The sequence below is a fragment of the Protopterus annectens genome, chromosome 7.part0 (assembly GCF_019279795.1).
Source record: "Protopterus annectens isolate FY-2018-M chromosome 7.part0, PAN1.0, whole genome shotgun sequence".
In the NCBI taxonomy this organism is placed as follows: domain Eukaryota; kingdom Metazoa; phylum Chordata; order Ceratodontiformes; family Protopteridae; genus Protopterus; species Protopterus annectens.
Window position 1 is genome coordinate 1066391887 of NC_056739.1, and position 26602 is coordinate 1066418488.

At 35.9% G+C, this 26602-nt stretch overlaps 1 protein-coding gene across 3 annotated transcripts in view; it reads left to right on the forward strand.

Annotated features, from left to right (window-relative positions):
* The window catches only part of FBN1 (fibrillin 1), a 4097759-nt gene extending 4073849 nt beyond the window's left edge, over positions 1–23910 (forward strand). For all 3 annotated transcript variants that reach the window (XM_044077620.1, XM_044077621.1, XM_044077622.1), the window contains exon 66: positions 22340–23910. In XM_044077620.1, the coding sequence (XP_043933555.1) occupies positions 22340–22732 (393 nt within the window). In that variant the 3' untranslated portion in view covers positions 22733–23910. The remainder of the gene's footprint in view (positions 1–22339) is intronic.
* The last annotated feature ends 2692 nt before the right edge of the window (positions 23911–26602 follow it).

A 26602-nucleotide genomic window follows, 5' to 3' on the forward strand; every position in this document is an offset into this window, starting at 1 on the left:
ACCAGAATTACCTGTTCTAAAGACTTAAACATTGCCTGTGATATAAATACGACCTGGTGGAGAGATAAGTATGTATCCCAGAGACTACTGCGTTTATGGAACAGGCTTCCCATCCATGTAAAGCAGAGTTCCTCCCTAACCCAATTCAAGGGCATCTTGGACAATTGGATGGGAAACCAAAAATATATCCCTGGTTTGGCAACTATGTCTCTAATTGATACAGGTGACCTGTAAATGTTTCATCTCCCAGGCCTATGCTTATAATTATCAAAGGTATCAGAACGTGTCAGAGATTTAGAATGCATGGCTAGGCTTAAAAGGCCCTTGTGGTCATTAGCCTAGTAAACACTTATGAACACCTATGAGACACATTTGGAAAGAACTGAATCTGTGAATTTGATAAAGAAAAGTTTTCAAGACAGTTATTCAGCGAAATACCTGGGACAAAAAAAAAAAGAAGAGTACTTATATTAATTGCAAGAGGAGCTCCAGTAGTGATAGAAGAGGTTAAAAAAGATAATCGTGGTAGATATGTAGTACCAAGGGCTACTGGCAAGGAAGGAGCATTACACTGGCATGTATTTATAGTCCATCTAAAATTGCTATAATGAAGCTTAAGAAAATTCTGGGAGAAATAATTTGTTTTCAGCAGGGAATATTACTTACAGGTGGGGACTGGAATTTGATTTGCAGCAGAGAAGATGTGTCTAGGGGGCCAGAATGAAAAATATAACAAAGGAGTGTAGATTTTCGAAGAAATTTATGAAAATATTTGGCATGGAAAATGTGAATTCAGTAGTAGGAGTTTGGAGTGAATTTACACATTATTCCTCTAGATACAAAAACTGGGCTAGGCTAGACATAATTTACATTTCACAGGAACATGTGCATTTATTGAAAGGTTTTGATACGCATCCAATAATTATTTCAGATCACGAGCCAATAATAACTAAAATAAAAAACTCATACTAATGAAATAAAAATAAGGCACTGGCACTTTTCTACCTATGTGTTGAAAAGAGAAGAATTTAAGGTATGTGTAGTGGAAATTATTCAGGAGTTATTAGAGAAGACAAAAATTTCTTCTGAAAATATAGCTAGGGAGTGGGATAAAGTCAAAGTAGAGTTTCAAAATATGCTGGAAATAAAAGAAAGAGAGATATGGTTAAGAAACAACAATAATTGTTTAGAGGAACTGACAAATGTAAAGTATTGCAGAATAGGGGGAGTCTGACAGGACAAGAAAAGGAGCAATTGCAGAATGCTCACAGAAAATAAAGTATTACCTCAATAATATGCATGAATTTAGAAAGATTGCTGTTAAGCAACTGTTGTTTGATAATGATGCCAGAACACAAAAACTTCTAGCGCAACAGCTCAGGCAACGGAAAGTAGAAATGGTTGTCGCTAAGCTTTGGTAGCCTAAAAAAAGGAAGATAACAAAAGATCCTGTAGATGTACTAGAAATGTTTTGGAAATTTTATGAAAGTGTGTATAAAGCAGAGAAATATGGAGATCAAGAAAAGGTACAAATGGAAATGTTTATGGAAGAATTAAATATACCAAGGCTAGAGGTAGATGAGGCTCAGTTACTAATAGGATAGGAGGAGATGAGATAAAAGTGGTGATGTATAACCAATCCACAAAGTAGAAATGTTTGTCGCTAAGCTTTGGGAGCCTAAAAAAAGGAAGATAACGAGATCCTGTCGATGTACTAGAAATGTTTTGGGAATTTTATGAAAGTCTGTATAAAGCAGAGAAATATGGAGATCAAGAAAAGGTACAAATGGAAATGTTTATGGAAGAATTAAATATATCAAGGCTAGCGGTATAGGAGGCTCAGTTACTAATAGGATAGGAGGAGATGAGATAAAAGTGGTGATGTATAACCAATCCACAAGAAATTCCCCAGGAATAGATGGTATTCCTGTGGAAGTTTAGAAGCTAAGAGGAAAAAAACTGATAAAGATCTGGAAGTTTTTGTTTAACAGTATTTTAAGAGGAGGAGAAGTACCAACATCCTGGAAGAAAGCTGTTGTTGCTTTAATACCTAAAGAAGGTAAAGACCCATCAGATCCAGCTTCAAACATGCACATTTCAATCCTAAGTCATGATTCAAATGGCTAAAAGAATGGCAAAGGTGATGCCAAAATTGATAGACATGGATCTGTGTGGTTTTGTGGAGGGGAGGCAAACAGTTGGCATTAACAAAACATTGATGATCCAGAAGGAAGCTGAATGTAAGAAAATACCACTGTTGTTTGTGGGTCTTAATGCAGAGTAAGCATGTAAGTTGGGAGTTTATGTGCAGGGAATGGAAGCATTTGTATTCCCTGATAAAATTGTAAGGTTGATTAAGAGGACATATGAGGGATCTGAGGAGAAAATTAAAGTGGGTAGATAATTTCTGTTTGAGCAGAGGAACCAGGCAGGTGTGTCCTGTTTCCGTTTGTCATTTGCACTTTATTTAGAACCATTGGCAAAGAAAGTAAGAGACTCAGAAATTCGGGAATTGGTATAGTACTCAAGAAAAGCTGGCTGTATTTGCAGATGATATTATTTTCTATGTGATAAAACCCAAAAAGGACATTTCAGTGTTGTGGAACATTTTGAGGCAGTTTCATATCTTTTCAGGATACAAAATTAATGAAACTAAAACAAAGGCAATAGATGTAAAATTTAAACCCACACAATAACTCATTCAGCAATATCCATATTTATGGGGACATAATAAAATGAAGTACTTAGGAGTATGGATTAAAAAGGATTATGGTGTGGCAGCTAAGGACATGTGGAAAGAGACTAAACAAAAGATAATACAAAAAATGAGAAATTGGAAGTTCTGTTATATGGATATGGATAGGAAGATACAAGCAGTTAAAATGTTTTTAGTCCCTTTAGTTTTATATACTGGTCAGGCATATTTTTATCAACCAGAGGAGAAGTTGTGGATTGCAATTAATAAAGAGCTGAAGGATTCCATCTGGGATGGGAAGACAGCAAGATTGACGTGGGATAAGCTGATTCTTCCAATTGAAAAAGGCAGTTTGGGATTACCCGATTAGAAGGGGTATTTCAGCACTACACAGTTAAGGGTTCTATGCATAGTACAAGTAAAAAGCTATAGTTCAAAGTGGAAAGGGATGATGATGAGATGGGGAGAATCTCAAGAAACAAGGCGAGACTGAAATTTTGGATGCAAATCCTTAAGTAGAATAACAGTAACCATGCAGAATATTATATTCGTAAAACAGCATAACGTATTCTAAGAACTAAGCCAACACAGGAATAGAAAAAGGAGATTCTGCCAATAGAGATGATTGGAATTAGGGATACAATAGGCAATAGGGGGCTGGAATTTATTGGAGTACCAAGTTATTGGGAGCAAATAATTAGAGGGGAAAGGTAATAGAATGGGAAGAGGCCAATATTTTTTTGGACTGCCGGATAGAGATTGCATTCCCTATCAAGGATTGATATCAGAATGTAGGCAAAGAGAAAGAAATAAGGGGATCCTAAACGAAAGACCAGCACTTGTAGAGTTTTTAGTAGAATCTAGAACAGAAGCTGCTCTTTAAAAAGGGATAATTAATAGAGCATACAGAATATTGCATGATGACTATAAGAATCAATCAGAGAAGCTTAGAAAGGATTGGGAAGAGAGACTGTGTAAGCAATTCACAAAGAAAAAGTGGGGAATATATGTATGTCTCCCAAATATACAACAAAGTCTTCAGGATTTACGATATTTGCTTCGCAGTGTTTACATAGGTATTTTTATACCCCAAGTAGACTCCAAAGAATATTTCCTCAGATGGACAGCAAATGTTGGAGGTGAGATAGGGAAGAAAGAGGTAACTGGGAACATATTTTCTTGGAGTGTAGTGAGTTGGCAGACTAAAGATTCCCTGCAGACTGCTCGGTCAGAGATATTGCATGAGAAAATTGGTGTAACTAAGGAAATGATTTTTTGAGCTATGATACAGAATCGGAATTGCCAGGACATAGTAAGGCCTTGCTGAGGCTAATTATGGTGGCTGCCAGTTACTGGAAAATGGAAATCAAAGCCTAAACCAGCTTTACCAGAAGTAGTGAATATAGTAACAGAGATAAAACAACTGGAATTGGGTTGTTTAGAAAAAGGTAGGAGCAAATTACATAGGAAAAATGGGAATTGTGGGAACAATACACAGAAGAGGAACGAAGGTCAAAAGAAGCCAGGATTTGAGTAAGCTATGTAATGTTTGACTGACAATAACTGGATGGATTATAAGTGAAGTATAATGTTTGCAACTAACATTATGTCAGTATGGTTTGTTTTGAGTTATATAAATGTATGATTGCCTATGTCATACATGATCATTTAATAAAGATAGTAAAATGTAAAGAAAAAGAGAAAAACATTGTAAACTTGGATTAAGAGTGGTTAAATACAAAAAGATAAAAACAGAAGTAAATCCAACCAGTCAGCCATGGCAGTTGCTGTATAAAATCATGGATTTTATTCAAAAAAGGAAAATAAAAAACATAAAAGCAAGGTTAAAACACAGATAAGTGCTTTCACGCCTTCCTAAACAGGAGCATCATCAGATCTAAAAACTGTTGCAAACAAACCATCTTTTAAACACAGTTACCACACCAAGTCACTTGACCTAAGAATTGGTCTTAAATGGGCAGTTGCATTAAGTCCCTTCCTACCATCTGCATGTAATTCTAGAATCCACTTCATCTCTTTACATTCTGTTTTATTCCTTAGATCACCTTTTCTATTGCTAGGTGTAAGTAATTCCAAAACTAAAACTTTAAAAGTATGACTGGTCTCATTCTCTCGAACATGTTTATACAGAGCATTATGAACACCATTCTTCCTGATGATATTTAAATGTTCTCTAATTCTATCTTTCACATGTCTGTTTGACTTACCTACATAGTAGGATTCACATTTCACATAGAATGACAAATATACTAGATTCTGACTTCTGCAATTTGCATAAAAATGAGACATAACTCTTCTTACTCACCGAATGTACATAAGAATCACTGCTATGAATATATTTCCACATGTTGCAGTCTCTACATGGAAATGTACCACATTTATCAGAGACAGAGACCGTCTTATTAGTGGATTTATAACACTGAAACTGTTTAAATGATCTATAGCTCTTATAGCAAAACCTGGGTGCATTACCAAGTACTGATGTATACCTATAATCAGATTCAAGTAGCTTCCAATTTTTCCTAATAATATTGCAGATAGTTTTAACATTTATAGAGTAAGTCATCCACATTCTTAAGTCAGAGCCTCTTGCATCAGAGATCTTTCTTTCACTGTTCACTGCTCTCTCAGAGAAGTAAGGTTTAGCAACATCCCTCCTGTGTTGGAGGACCTCATCACAGGCAGCCTCAACCTCCACATCATGGTAGCCTCTACATTTAAAGTCACTTTTAAGGTTCTTAAATGATTTATACATAATGCTATAATCAGCACTTAAACGTGCATATCTGTAGAACTGTCCTTTTAGCACATTAGTGTATACATGTTTTGGATGCATGCTGTTACGATGTAAAACTTTATTTTTACTTCACTCTTTCTTATGTAATTTGGTAGTTATCCCATTCTCAGTAGTCATTACATGCACATCCAGGAAATCAATAGATGTAACAGAAGAGGACAGAGTACGTCTCAGAAAACAGTCTCGGGAGATCCTTATTTATGTAGCCTTCCCATTATTGAATTTCTGTGTGTTTGCCAAATTAATTTTTTCTTTTCATATTGCCTGCTGCCCATGAACTTCCCTTGTCTGCCAGATGATTCCAGTCCAGGGAGTTATCATCTAGGCATCCATCAGGAATTTTTGCTTAGCCCTACTCCTTATTACCTTCTTAGCAGCTTCGACAACCACTTAGTCCAGTGCTCATACATTTATTGCTCATTACAAATTGGATTTGATTTCTAGGAACAGAGCTGACTTTGGTTACATAGTACTCTGAAATAGACTTCAGTGAGGACCACCCAAGGTTCATCTAGTTGAGGGACTCTGTCCCATCAGTTGAGGAGTGAATGAAAATGACAACATCAGATACAAAAGTTATGTACTCACCATAACAATGTGTCTGTGTTGTCCATTTTCATTCTTCTTCAACTTCCCACCCTCCTAACCTCCTTCCCTTTACTCCTGGAGAGAGCTAAGGGATACTACTTTGGGAACTATTGTTCCTTGTTTGAGCAGTTATAGCTCTGCTTTATAGATTCCTTATAGTATTAGCCACGTATCATTGAGGGCAGCAAAGTCGATCTGAGGTATGTTAGGTTAGTGGGGCATTATGATTAAAGGGAGGCGCTCAAGAGTTGGATCTGTGAATCTGAAAAAAGTGGCCAAACCAGATCTGAGGTCAGATCCGAGACCCATCAGTTAAGGAAAAATGAAAATAGATAACACAGATGCATTGTTATGGTGAGTACATAACTTTTGTTTTTCCTACATAAAATCCATCACAGGTAGATCATGACCCTAATTACACTACACCACTTGTTTCACAATTAAAATAGCTCGAAAAAGTAAAACAGTAATCAGGATACACCACGAGAAGTCCAAGATAATCCACAAAATCTTTTATTCCATAAAACTGCAGAAGATAAGCGCTTTCACGTGCTGGAGCGCACGCTTCATCAGATCTACTAACATAAGTCACTGGGACCATTTTATACCATTTGAATAATTCTTAATCATATCAATTAACAGCTTGTTTAGTGATGAGTCAAACAGGACTTTAAAGATGTAGCTCATTTCTTCTGTGCAAATACAAAGACAAATACAACACCAGTTCATTTCAAAATCCTAACAAAATATGTAGTAGTTACATTTCATACGCTAACTAATATTCCTGAATTATTTAAAAAATTCCTTATAAAAATTCATTATAAAAATCTTTATAGAAACCTCATTCAACTTTATGAAAAAATTCTAATATATTATGCATGGTTTTCCATTACTGTGCTCTTTATTCGTTCTCACATACTTCATATAGCTTATTTGATGTTTATATTCCTATTCTATTTATGAAAAACCTTCATACTGGATGCCTATAGCAATAAAATAAATCAATTAATATAAAATTCAACCAATATGCAAAGAATGTATATTAAAATAGACAAGCATCAATCATAAAATCCTATCTATAATTTTTACTTTCATTAAACATCATGATCTATATTCATAAGCGCTTTAGCAATGAGTCGTTTTTTTACTTTTAAAATACTGATTCCCTATGTGCTGGCATTATGTACTATGTCTAATAAAAGCAAAGGACGCATCTAGAGTGTAGATGTTATATTAATTCTCTCGTGAATTATTAGAGAGCAGTTCATATTACTCTCAAACCGCAGTCCACATTACTTTGTCTATTGTATACTAATCTTTGTGCGCTGTATCTTAGAAAATTATGATGCTTATTTACATATTAGTTACTCTGGTCATTCAGTCTCCAGAACTATCTTCTTGCCTACATTAAATATATTTTGTGCCTGAATTGCATAGTATACGGGAATCATGAACTTATTTCTAGACACTATATTAATGATTTTGTATCGTGTATAAGTCTGAATGTACCTAGAGCTTAGTGTAAAGTACGATTTTATATTCCTTTGATTATAAAAAACGGAACACCTATAACAGTATTGGTTCCGGGAATTAATATTATTTATTTGTCTATAAACATATTATAGGTGTGTACTGAAAATGCTAAAAATTCATTCAATGTTAATACATGTATCTATCTAAGATATATAAATAAATTTCTAATAAACTATCAGCCAAATCCACTTATTTAATCTATGACCTGAATGCGACTGCTCCTATAACTACTATTATGAAATATGCCAGAGAAATAATAAATATCATGTATGAAATAATATATTTATTTAAATCTAATTATTAATTAATTTAGATATTGAGAATTTAGAACTTGTATTGTATAATCAAATAAAATAAAAAACTACTTAAAAACAATATTAAATATATCATTACTCATATAATAGATGTCTCACAATATACCTATCTATATGTACAAAACATGTGAAAGCCATCACAGATTTACTAACTATTTCTATAAACTTTAAAATTACACTATGTAGATGTTATTAGTTGTTAGTTATATTCTTAGATTTCATGGATAAAAAATCATTTCATGTACTCTAATTAAATTATGGTCAATTATATATAACTGTGTGACTTCAAGATTCCTAGTATTCTCTTAGATCAAGTGAAATTGAATTAAAATCACTTTAATTATTACCTAAATCTACTTGGTTACACATGCAAGAAATATTTAAAAATTCTAATAAAAACCAAACAAAGATTATTGTTTATGTAGTGCTCCATACCATCTTCATTCTAAAATATTAGTCTATAATGAATTATGTCATAATACAAGTATGTTACTCTACTGATAAAACTACTTTATTATTTCAAGATTGGTTTTAGTGATAAGTAGCTATTAATACCTGGTTCCCTGTGTGCTCCTGTTCTGAGAATCCACTCTAGTTCTAATTTATGTAGATGGTTGTTCATATCTCCCATCCTTATATTATCTTTAAGTGTTTGCAGGACCCTAAACTTAAATCCATGATTTGGAAACTCTTTAACATGTTTAGCAAGTGCGTTTAGTTCATTTTGTTTTCTTATATCGTACACATGATTGTACACTCGTTCTTTTAATTTTCTTTTCGTAAGACCTACATAGAATGCTGTGCATTGTGTGCAATTGGCCATATAAATTAGGTTCTTGGTGTTACAATCTGTGTATAATCTTGGTATAAACTTGAAATAGCCATTTGGATGCACATAATTCTGATCAGTGGTGATGTATTGACACATCCTGCAACTCAAGCATGGAAACGTTCCTACTTTCTTAATATTGTGACTCATATTTTTGTGGTCTTCATGCATGTTTCTCGAGAATATCTCTTTCAAATTGTCACAGGTCTGGAAGACAAATGTTGGTCTATTCCCCACTAATTTGTGAACCTCTTCTGTTAAGCTTAATATATTCCAGTGTCTTGTTATAATTTTTCTTATTTCAGAATTATCATTTGTATATTTCATAGTAAAACTAACTATTCTCTGTGGGACTTTCCTCTTGGCAACTATTGAACTATACTTCTTGGATGTATAATTCCTACCTACTCCTTTTTCTATAGGCTTATCTGGAGGTGACAACTCATGTCCTGTGAGGGACAGTAATTCTTTTGCAATGTTCCTAACTAGAGTTGCATTATATCCTCTCTCTACAAAAATTCTCTCTAGTATAATAGCTTCTTCATATAAAACTTTTAAATCTTTACATATTCTCAGAATTCTAGAGTACTGTCCTCTTATTATCCCTGTGAAGACATACCTGGGATGCATGCTGCTAAATTCTAGCATAGTGTTCTTCCAGCATTTTTTCCTAAATAAACCAGTGTGAATCTGTTTCCCTGTATCTAGAGATATAACCAGATCTAGATAGTTCACATTTTCTTTTGAGAATTCATATGTAAATTTGAGAAACTCTGTAGTATTCTGTAGATATTCTACAAACTCATGTAGTTCCTCACTAGTCCCATTCCAAAGGAGTAGGATATCATCCACAAATCTCCTGTAAATTACTATCTTAGCCATCCATTCACTGTGGAACAGATGTTCTTGTTCCCAGTGATATAGGACAAGATTCGCGTAGGAGTTCGCACATGGTGTCCCCATGGCGACTCCCCATGTCTGTAGGTAATATGACTGATTAAACAAGAATATATTATTGTGTAGTATCATGTCAAGTAGTTGCGCTATAAGGGTCTGTCTATCAGTAGAGAAGTTACTGTCTTTTATCATTACTTCCCTAATAGCTTGAAGACCGTACTCATTAGGAATACAAGTAAACAAATTACATACATCTAATGTGACTAGTATTAAGTCATGATTACATGTATATTCAAGATCTATTGTTTCCAAATCTTTCAAAAGTTGTAATGTATCTTTCAATATAGTCCTGACTTTATCTACCAGTGGTCTCAGAACCTTTTCTATAAACACAGAAATATAATATGTTACCCAATGTCTTCCTGCTACTATCGGCCTCATGGGTATTGGGACCATTTCTTTGTGTATTTTAGGAAGACATTTCAAGATTGGAACCAGTGGTTCTTCAACATAAAAATAATCATATATTTCCTTACTAATTTGACGGCACATCAAAAGATCATATATGTTCTCCTTGACCTCATTTGTTGTTTTTACCACTTCATTCCTGGTAAGAACCTTATATGTGTCATCAACTTTGAGCATATTTTCCACAATTTCTATATAATTCACTCTATCTAACAATACTACCCCACCCCCTTTATCTGCGGGTAGTATTGTTATATCAGTGTTATTCCTCAATTTGCTCAAGGACATACATTCATCTTTGTTGAGATTAAAATATCTATTCTTAATACTTCTACTGGCATACAGTGCATATATTTCCTTCTCACAAATTTTAACAAAACTCTCTACAGTCGGTGGTAGAGCAGGGCTAAAGCTACTGTTGCGCTTAAACATATTCACATTGCTATTAACATATTCATTGTTAGTATTATTAAAGAATAGCTTAATAGCTATTTTTCTAGCAAAAAGCCGTAAGTCTGTTATAGTCTCAGATAACTTACTATTTTGCGAAGGCACAAAATTAAGTCCTTTGTTTAAAAGTGACATGTCAGAAGTCGATAGAGGATACATAGAAAGATTATGAACCAAAGTCAGTTCCAGTTCCTTTTCAATTTCGGCTGTTCGTACCTGTCTCTGGATACCTTCCGTTTTCTCGGTCCTCTGCTTAAGGATCTCCCTCTGTTCAAGTTGTAGGTACGAATTGGAAAAGGGGCATTCATGTGTGTATTAACAGTGGAATTAGTTCGTCTAACTGCTCCTGTTCTTAGCGGATCATCATTTGGATGAAGGGCCAGTTGGTTAGGTGGCGGGGTCGATGTGTCCACACTGCTGGTATTATGTTCCAAACAGGAGAGATTCGGAGTGTTGGTTATACGAGCAGTATCAGATTGTGGCACCAAATTCAAATTACTCTCTCCTTCAGCTTCCGGTTCAGTAACCCGATCTGAAACTGTATCAGGCGTAGTATTATGAATGGTATTGTTGACTGTTCTCGGCCATACAAAGATATTCCCTGATTTGAAATCTTGTACATCACGGGCCAATTTACGTTGTTTTATATTTTTAAGTTTCTCTCCATATAAACGTATTTGAGTCGAGATGTCATTTAATTTTTGTATACAAATGTCAGTTTTGAACCGCTCGGTTAATGTCTGATATAGTGAGTCAGTCTTCGTACGGAGTTCTGACTCTATGGGTTCAAAATGTTCAAGTAACAAATCTATATATTTATAGCCAAGTTCAATGTTCAAATTCTGCCATTTTCTTAACAGGTTGGGATATGCTTGGCCGTACGTAGGCATACAAAGAACTCTCATTCCTCTCGGTATTATCTTAAAGTGAATGCATGCCTGTAGGTGTTTTCTTTGCCAGGAGAGTCTTTGTAATTTGTATAAATTGTTTTCAAGTTCTTTAGTTAGTTCAAAAAATTCAGTCATATTGACCCCTGGTACATTCCTAGGTACCCTTACACTGCTAATATCAGCAAAGTCAAGTGTAAGCAATGGATTGTTCATAGATGGTAGAAATGCTTCTATAGTAGGTAAAGTCATACTTGCTCCTGGATTATAGTCTAATTCTATTTCGACATTCTCCATAGCGTGGAGACAGCGGTACAAATTCTTGACAAACTCAATTAACAAACCGAAAAATTACCGCTGGTACTCCTAAAGTATCCTGCTGCAAAACGTGTAGAACAATTCGAAAAAGTAAAACAGTAATCAGGATACACCACGAGAAGTCCAAGATAATCCACAAAATCTTTTATTCCATAAAACTGCAGAAGATAAGCGCTTTCACGTGCTGGAGCGCACGCTTCATCAGATCTACTAACATAAGTCACTGGGACCATTTTATACCATTTGAATAATTCTTAATCATATCAATTAACAGCTTGTTTAGTGATGAGTCAAACAAGACTTTAAAGATGTAGCTCATTTCTTCTGTGCAAATACAAAGACAAATACAACACCAGTTCATTTCAAAATCCTAACAAAATATGTAGTAGTTACATTTCATCGCTAACTAATATTCCTGAATTATTTAAAAATTCCTTATAAAAATTCATTATAAAAATCTTTATAGAAACCTCATTCAACTTTATGAAAAAATTCTAATATATTATGCATGGTTTTCCATTACTTTGCTCTTTATTCGTTCTCACATACTTCATATAGCTTATTTGATGTTTATATTCCTATTCTATTTATGAAAAACCTTCATACTGGATGCCTATAGCAATAAAATAAATCAATTAATATAAAATTCAACCAATATGCAAAGAATGTATATTAAAATAGACAAGCATCAATCATAAGATCCTATCTATAATTAAAATAGCCTTAACATCCTATTTTTTTTTCATATCCTGTTACTGTAACATATAGGCTCTATAGAATAAATCTACAATATTTACAGAGGCCACACTTAGCCATCTTATTTTCTTTTTTACTAGTCATGTATTTAGTGTCATTACTCTACCATTAATGGTACATCACCCAATTGTTTTTCATCTCTGCTGTAAATACTAAATTCCAATTTTTATTAATGATCTTATGAACTGCATATGCATCATTCCCAAAAGGAAAATGGCCACTGTAAATACAACAAGCTAACTGAGATAAAGAGTGGAGAAGCTCTTGCTGCCACCAAGAGCTGAAGGAATTAAAGGAATTAAAGAGCGAAGAAGGTCTTGCTGCCCAGGAGAGTTGAAAGAGTAAGGTGTTTATCATATAAACAGATATTAGAAACCAAGCTTGCAATGTTCAAACAGTTTCACCGGTAAAAATACATATTTGGTTACAATCCTGCATATAAAATAGTGTTACATCTAAATGTTTGACACTTCTTGCTTTATATGTTTCAAATAATGTAAAGCACTAATGTAGAAAACATTAAAACTACATTTTTTCAGGTAAATAGTTATCCAAATAGTTCCAAAAAGTGAAGGAAGCCAAGCAAGAAATAAAACAAATGTATTATAGTATAGTTGTGTTGGAAGGACTTTTAAACTTGGCTTTTCAGTTCATTTTTTATCTGATGAAGTCTTGTAATGAACTTGACGAAGGCGCTTATGGTTATTTGATTCAATAAAACAGTGGTGGAATTACTCCTGGCTTCCTGCTTTCCTTCATGTTTTATAGTTGTGTTGTAGGAAGATGAATATACTCAGCAATACATAAGGCAATGACTCAGAGGAATAGAATAAAAAGAGGAAGGGTAAAAGAATAGAAAGGAAAGAAGCAGGTCACAGTTAATGTAAATAGTATAAAGCAAAATATCAAAGAAGAGACTGTATTAAAATGGTTAGGTTTTAGACTGTGATAAGATCTTTGACATACAGGAAGTTAGAAAATTAGAGAAAATATTAGACTGGATGTGGGTATTCCATTTGGACATAAAAAATGAACGTATTAGTATAGAGTAAGAAAAATATAGATTAATATATTATAGATGGGGATTGTAGAATTTGGCAGACTGGTTTATTTTAGTTGTATAGATAAAAAAGAAAGAAGTATGAAGTTATTAATATTTATATTAAAAAAGTTATTAATATTTATACAGAAGAATAATTAAAAGGGAAAGTGAAATATTGCAAATGTTACGTGATCATACCCATGGGAATTATAAGGGTGTGTGTGTGTGTGTGTGTGTGTGTGTGTGTGTGTGTGTGTGTGTGTGTGTGTGTGTGTGTGTGTGTGGGGTGACTCTAATTATAATATAGATGACCACAACAAGCATTTTGGAGACCCCTTGGACATTTTCAGTCTATAACCCTGTCACTGTCACCCCCTTCTAAGCAACCTTTTAGTTCATGCTGCAGAGTTTTAGGAGCAGTACTATGTTGGCCGATCTCGGAGGGAAATTCGCAGTTACTGCCATTTAGTTACAATAACGATACATTACAACCACCCTGTGTATAGGGCTGGACAGACTTAAGGAAAATGGTGCCATATGCACTGCCTACTGTTTCGCCTCCCCCATACATGCATCCTCCAGTGCTCCCCCTCTCTTTTTGCCCATCCTGGGCTCCTCACACCATGCATATTACTCTTCGTCCTTTTTCTCACATTCTGCCGTACTCTTCAGCTTTTTCAAGAAGCCATTGCTTTCCATATGCTCTGAAGTGCATTTTTAAATTTTATTTATAAATTACACAACCTTTTCATCCAGTGATGGTTTGAATAAAAATTATGATTAAGGAAAAAGCAATGTTGCTGCTAAATTGTAGTTTTCCTTGCATCCTTTCAAATCACTTTCCTGACCAAGACAACAAGTAATAACTTCAGGAAATAACTCCGTTTAAGCTGGGAACAGCAAATGCCATAGTACTATAGACGGTCTGGGATGCATTTTAGTGCATTTTCCCATCCTTTTAATCCAATGGTGGCCTGAACAAAAATCATGAATAAGAAAAAAAATTCATTCTTATTTTTTTCTTTCAAGGAAAACACAAATTACTCCCAAGGCTTAATGTTCAAAGCTGGCAAAATAGTAGCTTACAATAAACTAACAAGACAGTTATGAAGATACACATATCCTGTCTGGGAATACTGCCTGCCTTTCTACCCCCACAAAAGACAGTCGATGTATGTGCACCCCTCTGGTGCTAGACTAAGATGAAAGCAGAGGTTCAAATGTCTACAGTCATGTATTTCAAGTGACTGGCGTCCTACATATACATAACATTCCCTACCTGCAAAGGTAGCCACCTAAATATGTGCCTGATGTGTGATTCTGAGGAAAGTGAAAAAATAATGATTACAGTAATGTGTTCCACTTTGTTGCTCCTAGACAGTCCACTACCCCTACATAAACTATAGTAACTTTCTTTGTAAACCTCTGAGGTCTGTGAGAAAAGTTAAAAGAACCAGTGACAATGCTGTCCCCAGCCTAAACACAAACTATAATGACATCCTATGCACACCTTTAAGGTTTGGTTGTGATGAAAATTAAAGAAGTAATGACCACACCATCCTCAGTCCACCACACAACCTATAGCAACCTTCTGTGCACACCTCTGAGTAAGGCTGTTTTTTGAATGGTTGAGAGCAGAGAACACCACTAAGTCCATGTCAAAATCCATTTATATAATCTGAAGTGTAGGGGCTTCCAGACTCCTAGAAGATGTAAATGTCTGAATGTTCTGTGATGCATCTACTTTTGAAATATAACTGTTAACTGCATATTTTTACTATTATTAGAAAAGAGTAATTTATGTGCCCAGCATTAGGTCCGTTTTTGTGATGTAAGTGAAAAAGTATGGTCAGACTGTTGCTCTTAAATACACTGTAGCAACTCCCCTCACCCTCCCATACACACACAAGTAATTGATGTTTATGTTAGAAAGTGAGATAAATCATTGAAGCTTGTTAACTCTTACACTGCAACGCACACAAGCATAATTCACTGATTTCAGCATTGTGTCACACTGGTACACTGCAGATCAGTGACTGTTGTTTAACAGTCACCAAACAACAGTGGGTGTAAATCACTTTTATTTATCTCATTCAGGAGTAGCGCATACCTGTCAGTGTCTCTCATTTCAAAGAATGTCCTTGATTTTGTCTCATAATTTTGTTTTGTCCCTTGTAACAGGTTTGATTTGCTGGTAAATCATTCAGAATTGCAGTCAATAAATCCGGACTTCAGAGTTTCATACTTATTGTCCAAAGAATGCATGTTGATGCAAAACGAGTTATTCTATTAACCTTTTAAGTGAATTAGAGTAATACTTAAAATGTGTTTTGGATTTTGTGCCTTTATTATTATGCTATTATTTTTTACTTTGCCCAGAACTCTTGAGTTGCAGAATTGTTGCAGTAGCCATCCACTCCCTCCATCCCCCGCTTTTTATTTATTTATCCGTCTGTCTGTCTATCTATCTAGCTATCTTTTCCCCCTTGTTTTATTTTTGACATGTAGCCAGGGTGTGGCTGTATAAAAAGCCTTGTGTATAATTATATTTGTTTTACCTTTTCTAGTGTTTATGCTTTCAGGACTGTAGTCTCCTTTCTCGAAGCAAGAAAGCTCTGAAGCTTTTGATGTTCTGTCTATTTTATGCTACTTTGTTTGAGCCATTGGCAGTTGGAGTGTGTGGAATGTGTCCTTAAGCTTTGAAAGCTGGCACAATATGGGCTCATATAGCTTAGGCTACTGCAACAGTTGATCAATTAGAATGTCTATTGTTACGGTAAGTTTTACTTACACAACTGTACTACGATAATCATAATATGACAGTGTATTGGGGGGTAGAAGTAATGATTTATTGTTCTAACCTTGGATTTGCACACTGGAGGGTGAATTGGTAGGAGAGTGATGTACATTTGCTTTTGCCACTGTGCATCTCCTGGCCACTGGCATATGGCAGTCTTTCAACAAACATTTGCTAATATCAAGTACATCATCAAACTCAGTACGAAGAGATAGCTTACTGAAGAGTTCAGAAATCCATGAAACCTCACTTTAGTTGGTGTGCATAAGTTACACATGCACCCTATCCAGGGCTCTGCCCCTGCACCTCCTGGCAGTAATATAACAACCTACTGGGTGCTTTATGATAGCGAAGGTGAAATCATCAACTACAGTAATACCCACTTCCACACTGGGGGCAATACAATGCCCACCTACAAACATGATCTCTAATATCAGATATGTGTTATAAAACTGTGGTGTGCAGTGCTCACCTCCAAGCATTATCTACAGCACAATGTATGTTTTATATCACGGGGGTGTGCACTGCCCATCTACAAATGCTATCTCTAACATGAGATACATGTTATAGCATTGGGTAGTGCTTCTGCAGTCATTATTTGTGAAAATAGATATATTCTGTAATACCAGGAGGGTGTAGTGCCTACATTCATAATCTGTAGCATGAAATTTGATTTATAGCACTGGGGATGCAGTGTCTACATACAAACATTGCCTCTAACATGAAATGTTATGTTGTAGCACTAGGAGGATGCATGTTGCAGGTGGAAAAAACAATTACAGCAATTCCCACATCCACAAACATTATCTGTAATGCAAGATATATGTTTTGGCACCTGTGGTTGCAGTAGCCACCTTCAGGTTAACATTAGGTATGTATTGTAGCACTGGTATATGCCCACTCCTCCAGTACCCACTGTCCCATTTGACACCACTAGAAGATACCCAGAGTTCCAGTGTCTCTGATTAGTTACCAACCCAGAATTTTATTTTTATTTAATTAAAAAACACATTAGAAAAAATAAAAATATATATGTTCTTCATTAGATTATTGTTTCAGTATTCCTTACATCTGGGCATCTCACTCTAAAAGCCCTGACTGTTCAGCCAGCCTGCCAGAGCCCATGATCCTTTCCCTGGAAAGGGTACAACCATTGTAGATGTTTGGTATTGTGTTTCACAAAAAGGTCATATAAAATGACTACTGTTAAAATCTTGAGACAATTTTAATGTTTGTCTTTCGGCTTTTTCCCGGTTAGGGGTCGCCACAGTTGAACTCCAGTCTGCTAATGATTGGCAGTAGAGTTTTATGAACGCCGAGGTACCAGCTCGACGTTCAACCTTCAACGAAGGCACGCCAATTTACGCATGTCTTTCGAATGCCCACCCAACCGCGGGGAGGACATGCAGGCCCCACACAGAAGGCACTTCCCGCACTCCAGCCGAGAATCGAACGGGAGAACCTCTTGCTGTGAGGCTACAACGCTACCGCTGCACCACCGCAGATATACCTTGAGATCATTTTAATAATTTCCAAAATTATAGCAGTATAGTTGGTCTGACAACATGTACTTGTAACTTTCATAGACTTCAGTATCATGATGTAAAATTAACAATGTAGACTATTTTTAGATAACATCATGAATACATTCTCAGTCTTGGCTAAACTCTGGACAGTGTGTTTTCTGATAGCCAAAGTCATAAAAACATATTTCAATTTCATTGGAGAACTCTTTTAAATCAAAATAATACAGAACACTTGTTTTTGTTGGCAAATCAAATATTTAAAAATGCAGTGCTTTGCTGTATAAAAAACATTTCGGATATGCATGGTGTGCAGTTCTTACCAAACATACATAATGCCTCTACTGAAGCAGTAAATTCTGCACAATGCAGACTTCTGAATGCTACCATTGTAACCTAGCAGTGCAGTGCACCTCAGCAATCTTGGCTTTTAACTATACCGTTATTTGATAACTAACGTTTTACCTCTAACTCCACTGTAGTTACAGTATGTGTGACCCCACAATGCCCTTTTTGTTTGTATAAAAGTGCTTCTCATCTTCAAAATGTGTTATACCACATACTCTGTCCCTCCACCCAGTCTCTCTATCACTCTTTCTCTTTCTGTCTGTCTGTCTGTCTCTTTCTCTCAGAAACCTATCATTCTATTTTGGATACCATCACCTTAACAGTTTTTTATACAATACCAGAAAACAAGAAATAAGCCCACCAGATTGTGTCCTGAATTTTTTGTATGTTTTTATCCAACAACCATCAGGCGTTTACCCCATCACTGGAGGGGCCAGCATCAAGGTAGCCATAGTTGCCACTTGTGCCCTTGCTGACATCCCAGTATGTGTGTGTGTGTGTGTTTTTTTTTTTGAAGTCCTAGCCCCCCCCCCCTTCATCAAGGGATGTATGACTCACATCACCATGGGAGCCACTATGCCTTTTTCTTATTATTATGTATACTTCCATGCAGTTTACTGATTTCATGGCTTGGTGAGCTGAACACATACTCAGAAAAGACCATAAATAATGACTTCCCTCCTATGAGGAGATTTCAGAATAGGATGCCACCATTTCACTTCTCTCCCTGAGGATAACAGGTCCGTCTCCCCTGTGCCAACTCCAGCAGATATCCATGCTGTTAATTAGTCATGGGCCGCGTGGGTTATTGTCAGGACTTTATCCCTGTACACCTTTGGAGCTGCCATCACTGTGCCCTGGCACATGTTATTTAGTTGAAGAGAGTGCAACGATTAATAATAGCAGATATCAGAATACAAGAAACAGGCTCGCCAGACTATGGCTTAGAATTTAGTGCAATTCTCATTGAATAAATTAATTAGGTCAAGAGAATGCAAAGTTAATGATAGCAGATAATAAAAAAACAGGAAACAGACTCACCAGATTATGACCCAACTTTTAATATATTCATTGACACAAGTTATTTTAGTGAAGAGTTTGCAAAAGGTGATAATACCATCACAAAAAGGTCATGGAAATCTGAGCAAGCTTCAATGTAGTGTTAAGGTTACCTGTATCCTTTGTCAGCTCTTTCCTTCATTTCTTTCTTTCTGTATTTATTTCCTGGACATTTGTTAATCAGTAATGGATCATCTGTTACCCTTCCAAAGCCCCAGGTCTCCTTCAGTGCAAAAGTACTTTGCTTCTGAGCAGCTGTAAATAATTTAACTAGAAAAAAAGAGGAGTACCACTGCCATATCAATAGTCTTCAAATACTAGGAATAATTTCCATTCTTTAAGCACTTGCAGATGACAGAACAACTGTTCTGACGGTTAAAGCAGTAGACACCTATCTGAAAAATCAGAAGGAAGTTCCCCTTATGTCATTTGTAGGGACATGATGACATTGTAGATGCGGTCTACAAGTTTTATCATCAGAAGTACTGTCTTTCCGGAACAGATGAAGGTCCTTATAAGTCAACTGCAGTATGTGATATAACAGATAACCTTATCTGTATCCTAAGCCATTTTACACTGTCCATTTCAACACAAGTAGTCTGTTTTGCTGGAGAAATCTTCTGTCTGACTCTGTCAGGTTGCATGCAGACTGCAGTGCAGAAATCATTTTGTGAAAGCATCCCAACTACTGCCTGTCACTTAGATATCTCTGCAAAGCTGTGTCTTTAAACATGTGGAGGCTAGGTAAACCTCACATTTACCAGAGCAACACTCTTGTCCCTTCATCACTGAAGACCGTCATACCTGCGAATATTCTTCTGTTAGGCACTAAATTAATTTCAGCCTTCACACTTTTCACTTTTGCAACCGGCTTTAAGGAAATAAAGATAAAAACAAAAAAAACAAAAACAAAAAAAAAACAAATTAAGTGTCAAGGAGAGCGTCTGAAGCTATCTTTAACAACAGAAGACTCTTCTATTGTCTCAGAGTTGAAGAAATTCCAGTGTAGTATTGTGAAATTCCCAGGTAATCAAGTCACATTTCCAAAGAATAAGTCATGAAAGTATCTTTTACTGCTTTCTAATTTGGCCCACTAGAACTCCTGTATTAATGTCCACCTTTGTAAATTCTGGGATAGCTTTTGTGACCTGGTGCTGAATCTTCATATAATTCAGTTTTTCCTGAGAATATCTTCATGGTATCCTCCCTGTAGGCCACTGATACAAAAAAAAATCACCTTATGAGACAGAAGGCCTGCTTCCTGCCATGATCTTGCACAAACCTTAGAAACATAAGGTAGCTTGTGACTTCAGGTTCATTGTGTGAGTAAATGCATTTCCAGTGACAGTCACAGATAGAGGGTCTCAGAAATCTCTCTTCTTGTTATAGACTTTTCCTACACCATTTTTCTTTTCCTATACTAACTGGTTCTTCATATTTATCCTACAAATCTGGTAACCATTTAAAATGTCGGGACCAAAACATGTAGACTGAATGGCCGCAAGATTGCACTTCTTTATACTAAGTCCGAGATGCTATTTCTTGGAATATTCCCTTTTCTTTGAGGTATGGTGATCTCAAGAGTTGGTATAAATAAGTTGAGTGTGTGTGCCCCTGCAAAAACAAAACAGTTTTAAGGAGAAGAAGGATTTTTGAGATTCACTCTTCTCCTGGGTTTTAATTTTTTCGGCACTCAGCATTTCCAGTGCCAGCATTTCAGTAGGGAGCCTACTAATATTTATACTGAACTTGATGTCACATATTCACCTCATTCAGCAACTAACTTCCATACTTCACCAATTCCCAGTTTAAAGAAGGTGCATTTCATAAAATTAGATGTCAGATTTGCTCTCAGGAGAAGACAAATAAATGAATTCTGGAAAGCAGACTTGTGTTTTTCAGTCCATTCCACATGGGGCAACAAGCCTGTGTCTGGTACACTTCCTGCAAGATTGCATTGTCTCTGCATTATTCCATGCTGTTGTATACAGTAAAGGTTCAGGTTCAGTTTTGTGCACAATAGCTGTACAAGTAAAGTTGTCTCTCTTTGTAAGCTGAAATCCATATTGTATGCACAGCTGCCATCTATGCGGCACCCAGCACACTATTAATAAATATATAGCTTGCATTCCGTAACAGAAGACATATTTTCTTTGATGGGGGAGTATTAGTGAATCTGCTTCACCTCATCATCCCATTATCCTGTACAAATATATAGCTTCCCAGGTGTTAAGACTGAGTGTAGACAGCTTGTTCCAGAAATGCATGCAAACTAGATAGTCATCCTAGTTGTTCTTCCAATGGATTTGTTCAGCGTTCATTCTAACATCCCCAGTTCTTCTGTGATTCCTCAGACTTGTTTTTCTTTCGATTTGTGAAGGTGCAAAAATGCAGACATCTGTACCAAGTCTTGATTGCCTGAATGTTTCCCCGTTTCACTTTGTTTTCAAAAATATAGTATTAAATTCTTGACAGAAAGGATATAGAAGCTTTCGACCATGAAACTGTATCTACAGTGTATTACAGTACACAAGGGATTGCCTTACATGACATGTGCTTATGGATTGCTACCATGGTTTTTATTATTATGTTTGCCATCTACTGAGTTCAAGGACATTCTGAGTTTCACCTTCAACAGTTAGAAAGGAATAGTGGAAAGCATTCAGAAATATCAAATTTATGTGAATACCTTATTTGTATACATTCTAGTGTTGTATGGTAGCACACCTGTTTTGTCAAAAATTAGTTATTAGAGACTTGTCCAGCAGTGATTTGAACTTTTAAATAACTCAGAAATATGACTTAATCTAATATCTGCAGAATATATTGGGATGTAGGGAGTGAATGTTGGACATAAGTGTAAATGCCATTACCTGGAGTATTTAAAAATGAACAGCTCTGATTTAGCTAGTGTCATAACAAGATACATTTAAAAAGTGCAGTAAATGTGTATATTTCATTCTGTTAAATGCTGAGTAAACTGATCCTATGTCTGAACAATACATTTTTACATACAGGGTAAGAATGTGGGAGAATCAATAGTAAGCCTTGACAGCTTGGATATCGGTGATCCATTGGAATTTACATTAAACATCGCAGAGCTACACAGTAAAGACCATATCCTTGAACTGATCCCAGCACTATCTGCTTTAACAAACCACTCCAGATATAAAATTGACTCTGGGAATGAAGATGGCATCTTCAGAATCAGCCAAAAAGAAGGAATAAGCTACTTACACTTGTCAAAGAAGAAGCATGTAGCTGCTGGGAACCATTTTCTTCAGATCAGTAGTACACCACTATATAAAAAGAATGAACTTGTTGCGCTAAAAGACAAACATGATAAAGACTATCTCAGTGGTGAACTTGGTGATATTTTAAAAATGAAAATTCGGATTGTCCTTCTTTAATTCATCAGGGGAAGAGTAAACTACTTATGCCAAAGAAAGGTGGAACTTTGCCGTTTTCCTTAATCCTCTTCTGCCTATCATCTGTACAACCTTTCAGGAATGTAGAATATGAAAACACGTTCTATAAATGTAATAAAATGTGCAGTATGAACAGCAGTTTTAAAAAGCATTGTTTAAAGTATCACAGAAATTCAGCAAATTGATATCTTGCTAATCAGTCATAAATGATATGCTGAATCTTAACGTTTGAGAACATTTTAAAGCTATTAAGGCCACTGATGTTGAGATTGTTCATTATTTCACCAGTGGTGTATGAAACTGTATTGCATTGATGGAAGCTGCATTTGTAAACAATTTAAAAGTTTCTATTTCAGCTACAACTTACAAAATAATATTGTGTATTTGGTGCTACATTAGTAATGTTTCAACTTCATTATGCACTGTTATATGTAAAACTTGATAGTCAAAATACAGATAACACCCTTCTCAAGGCTTATGCCATTATTATGCAGTCAGCCAAAGATACATTGGTTGTATATTTTCAGTTATGCCTTTATTACATGGAAGTTAAATGTATGTACATACTGTGGCCATGCTTGACCTTATTTTGAAAGCATCTGTAAACTGCTTTTAAATCTATAGGTCAGGGTTTTCAATGGTGCTTAAAGAGACATACTCCTTTCTTTTTTGTGGCCATGATCTTGATTATACAGTGTTACGAACATACTGAAAATAAGATGTTGCATCTCAACTGGGCTGTGCCAGGTGAAGTAATGATAGAAGTGGAAGGAATTTATGAATATGCACTGAAATTGGCCTGAGATTACCAGTGTTTCTCCAAAATCTGATGATGATTACTGTTGTCATACATGGTATGTCATATCAACACACAGCAGCAAAAATGTTGACTTTTATGTACTGATGTTTTTACCCCATGGTGTTTATGTTGCAGGAAAGAATGTCATGTCTACAATAGTTTTGCTTTTAGTATTCAGTACTTTATCTGGTTTACTGTATGACATTATTGATAAAATATGATAAGAATCACCAAAGCATGCCCACACAGAACTGTTGAGACAAAATGACACACTATTTTCAATACACATTTATTATTTTATTTGCAGTATTTTTGTAAAAAAAAATGAGAATAAATCACCACATTTTGATCCTTACTTTTATATGGTAGTTTCTGGACTGTAATGTTTCTGTTGGGATGAAAAAGTTGGGATTAAGGTGCTATGGAGCTTGTATTAGCATGTGCATACATACAGTGTGTAACTGGAAGTGTGGTAGTGAGAACAAGGAGAACTGGGAACTATCGCCCCATTAGCCTGACAAGTCTGATTTGCAAAGCTATGGAACGCATCATCATGGACCTAATAAACAAGGATATAGGGAATCTCCAAACTCTGGATCCCACACAGTTTGGTTTTGTGAAGGGTAGATCATGCCTGTTCAACCTGGTCGACTTCTTTGAGTCAGTCACCAGAGCTGTGGATGAAGGCAAGGTGGTTCATACAGCCTACCTCAATTTGACAAGGCCTTTGATACCATTCCCCACTCAGGAATCATAGAAAAACTCACTAAGCTAGGCATCAACCCCTATATCACTAGGTGGGTTGCAAACTGGCTCACAGATAGAACCCACAGTGTGAAAGTAGCTGACTCAAAGTCAGACTGCCGACCAGTCATGAGTGGAGTCCCAAAGGGATCAGTCCTGGGTCCTCTCCTGTTTGGTATCTACTTCTCTGAAGTCCAGGACAACATGAAGGGACTCTGGCTGACAACGTTCATAGATGATTGCAAGTTATTAGCCATAATTAACTCCCCAAGTGATGTTCACATCCTACATAGAGGCCTCACTGAGACCAACGACTGGTGTCAGAACCATGGCCTTAAGCTCAATGCCAAAAAATGTGTTGTCATCCCTTTTGGGAAAAATCTGGTTCCCATGAATTGCCACACTCATGGTAGTCCACTGATCACAGAAGGCATCATAAGAGATCTGGGAACACAGATAAAATCAAAACCAAGGCAAAAACAGTTGAAATGAAACTCCAAGGAAATAGCGTATACTTCTTTATTATCCGCTTTCATCCACAGACTTCATCAGAATAACAAATACAAAAAATTACTAGTTTAAATAGATAAAACGTCACCATGGTAATTAATTGAAATACAGATTTAACTAATTGTAAACTGAATGACTGGACAACTTAAAAAGACAAAAACATTTTTAAGTGATATGAAGACAAACCAAGTCATTACTTTTGTTTACTTTCAGTTTTCTATACTTTAAAAAACACTTAACATTAATGGCCTCATTGAGGCCAGGTGGGCGGTCAGATTTCAGTTTGACTTGCCAATAAGTCTCCCTTTGAAGTAAATAGTTTTTGAAATCTCCGTCCCTCATGTCTTTATAACAGACTTCAAGCACCGAAAACAAAAATTTATTAAAAGAATGACAGTCTAAAGTGTGTTTAAAAAGAGCATTAGTGTCGTCCCTGGTTTTGATGCAATACAAATGTTCTCTAATGCGTGTTCTCAACTGCCTAGTCGTCATACCGACATAAAATGCAGTGCAGGATGAACACAAAGCAATGTAAACAACACCTGAAGAACGACAATTAACAAAACCAGGGACGGAAAAAGTCCTGTTGAAAGGGGCCACTGAAATGTATGGCCCAGATGAAATGAACCTACACATATTACAATCATGACAACAATTCATTCCCCTCTTACCGGTTAAAATACCACAAGATTCATTACCATGCTTTTCCAAAATCTTTTTTAAGTTAAAATGATTCCTTTGGACAAACAAAGGTTTGTCCCCTAAAACATCATACATGTCAGCGTTCCCCTTAATAACTCTCCAATTCTTGGAAATGATTCTCTGAATACGCTGACAGTCTGAATTCATCTCTAATGAACAAATAATGTTAGAATTCAATAGTTCACTATGGTTAGTATTTTTTAAAAGGAAATTATCCAAATTTGAACTTAATAACGGTGGATAATGACTAACACGCTTGTTGTAAATATCAGTTGCTACTTGAATTAAATCTGGTTTGTGGTAACCCCTATCAAGAAATAAAGAAATGATAAAACAAAACTCCTGAAATACATCAGAATCTTTGGAAGTCATGCGGCTTGCCCTGATAAACTGCCCCTTTGGAATGTTGGAAATAACATGCTTTGGGTGCCCACTTCTATAATGCAAATATCCGTTATTAAAAGTCTTTTTCCGATAAATGCGACTGTGCATTCTCCCTTCCTCAAAGTCCCATCTAAGGTCAACATCTAAAAAATTAACATTTGCTCCATGACTACCAATAACAAACTTTAAATCTGAAAAAATGAATTAATATCAAAAAGAAAGGCGTCAATAATTGAATGCTCACCCTCAAAAATAAAAAACAAATCGTCAATAAAACGACAGTAGAACAAAACGATATTTTTTAACTAAAAATGGTATAAATTGACGTTCCCACAGTGCCATAGCAACATTGGCATAAGCGGGGGCAGCTGAGGACCCCAGAGCTACACCTCTTTTTTGCCGGTAATAAACCTGTTCAAAAAGAAAACAATTATTCTCCAAAATGATCTCTAAAAATCTACAGATCAAAGAAACGGTGTTATGAGTAAAACCTGAATAGTAGGTGGTCAAAAAGCTCCTTACAGCTTCAAAACCTTCCTCCTGAGGGATGCAAGTGTATAATGACACAACATCAACAGTGACCATAATGTATCTATGAGGGTCAAAACCATGCGTTGAAATGAAATGATTGATTTTGGTCAAAAAGTGCCAGGAGTCACGAATAAAAGATGATTCGTGGGTGATGATGGGACCCAACAAGGCATCAATGACCA